The sequence below is a fragment of the Emiliania huxleyi genome (genome assembly GCF_000372725.1).
Source record: "Emiliania huxleyi CCMP1516 unplaced genomic scaffold EMIHUscaffold_4174, whole genome shotgun sequence".
NCBI classification, from domain to species: Eukaryota; Haptophyta; order Isochrysidales; family Noelaerhabdaceae; genus Emiliania; species Emiliania huxleyi.
The window spans coordinates 1-1,778 of record NW_005198848.1 but is presented as its reverse complement, the minus strand read 5'-3'; the positions used below and the strand labels follow the sequence as shown (position 1 = coordinate 1,778).

The window sequence follows — 1,778 nt, the reverse complement described above, 5'->3', positions numbered from 1 at the left end:
GACCCTGAGTTGACCAGGGGTTGTGCGCTGGGAGCTCCTGCTCGGTGCCGGCCGGGGGACAAGTCTTGTCATCAACAGAGTAGATGGATCTGACCTCGGGGCCGATGTGACCAAGCGCTGGTAGCGTGGTTTTACCTCACACCCACGGTCTCACAGTGTGCCGGCAGTCGCCGCGCAGTGTCGCTCACACAAGCCGCAGCACAAGTGACTGAGGGCCAGTGAGGGCGAGCCCATCGCTGTCACAGCTGTGGCAGCCGCACAGTAGGCTGTGTCAACTGTGCAGAGTGTGTGAGCAGCAGAGGAGCTGCTCTCCAGGCTTCTGTCGCAAAGAGCTGCATGCCACCGAAAGCGCTGTCGAGGTTCGCCGAGCGCGGCGAAATCCGGGGACGCCGTCACCGACGAGCGCGTTGGAGTATTCACTCCGGACAAAGACGGGGACACAGCGGACGGTGCAGGGTGTGTCCCCGTCATAGCGGCGAGGCGCGGGACCGTCTGTGGCGAAGTGGGTCGCATCCCCGGATTTCCTCAACTCACGGTCCGCTCCCTCTACGGCTGGAGCCGCGAGCAGGAGGGCCCGGCGCACAACCCCCCTCTTTTAAGTTTTATTTTGCGCTCCGGAGGGGGTACGAGTGTACACACGTTCACTCAGCTGTTCAAGAACATGGCGAGGAACTCGGCCACCTGCTGCGGGTCGCGCAGCCAGAGCTCGGCCGCCGTGCTCCGCCGGAGCGGCGCCTCGGCGCGCACGACGATCGGGATGCCGCGCCCGCCGCGCAGTTCGGCGAAGGCGTCCTCGTCGGAGACGTCGTCGCCGATGAAGATCGGCATCGCCGTCGCCTTGCGCGAGTCTGCGCCGCTCGGTAGGCCGAGCATCTCGCACATGCACTTGATGAGCCAGCCCATCGCCTTGCCCTTGTGCCAGTGGATCTGCGGCCGCACCTCGATGACGTGGATGCCCGCCGTGCGCGTCAGCAGCGGCTGCTCCTCGAGCAGCCCGTTCACCACCGCGTCGACGGCGGGCAGGTCGGCGGCGGACACGTTGCGCGTGTGCACGCTCGCCACGAACTTGTTGTCCTCGATCTGCACCCCGGGGATGGGGGCGAGCTTGGCGTGCAGCACCTCGAGCGCGCGCCGGACCTCGGGCAGGAGCTGCGCCGCCACCGTGTAGTTGAGCTGCGAGCCGTTCGGGCCGCGGATCTCGAAGCCGTGCGACCCCGCGTAGTAGACGCCGGGCACGTCCACCCACGCCTGCTCATAGTTGTGGACTAGTGACCACTGATCACTCGTGAGCAGCAGGCGCTGTACGCCCCGCCCCGCCTGCAGCTTCTCGACGGCGCGGCCCGAGACGATGGCGGTCGGGTGGCGGTCCGAGAGCTGCTGCAGCAGCGCGGCAACGCCGTCGGGGAGGCGCGCGGCGGCGGGGTTTGTCACGATCGGGGCGAGGGTGCCGTCGTAGTCGAGGCAGAAGGCGGGCGTCAGGCAGCGCTTGAGGCGCGACTGGATGCGCAGCAGCTGCGCGCGCTCCATCGCGTTCGGCAGCCGCGGCTCAGCTGCCTCGTCCGCCGCGCCGCCCGCCGCCAGCGCAACCTCGTCGCCGCCGCCGCCCGAGGCGAGCCGCGAGAGGAGGGCCTGCTCACAGCCTGAGCGTGAAGAGGCGCCGTTCACAGCTGGCGGCCGAGGCGAGCCGCGGGAGGAGGGCCGTCACGTCGGCCTGCGAGGTGTAGTAGCGCGCCTGCCCGCACCGGTCGCCACGCGTCTAAGAATCGCGAGAAGAATCA

At 68.4% G+C, this 1,778-nt stretch overlaps 1 protein-coding gene across 1 annotated transcript; it reads right to left on the bottom strand.

The window, feature by feature from the left end:
- Positions 1 to 645: 645 nt before the first annotated feature.
- Positions 646 to 1,527, bottom strand: EMIHUDRAFT_78477 (hypothetical protein; the record flags this gene model as incomplete). The annotated part of the gene is made up of 2 exons (XM_005769546.1): positions 646 to 1,248; positions 1,306 to 1,527. 2 exons carry the CDS (start codon positions 1,525 to 1,527, stop codon positions 646 to 648), a joined length of 825 nt encoding a protein of 274 aa, XP_005769603.1.
- Positions 1,528 to 1,778: the final 251 nt, after the last annotated feature.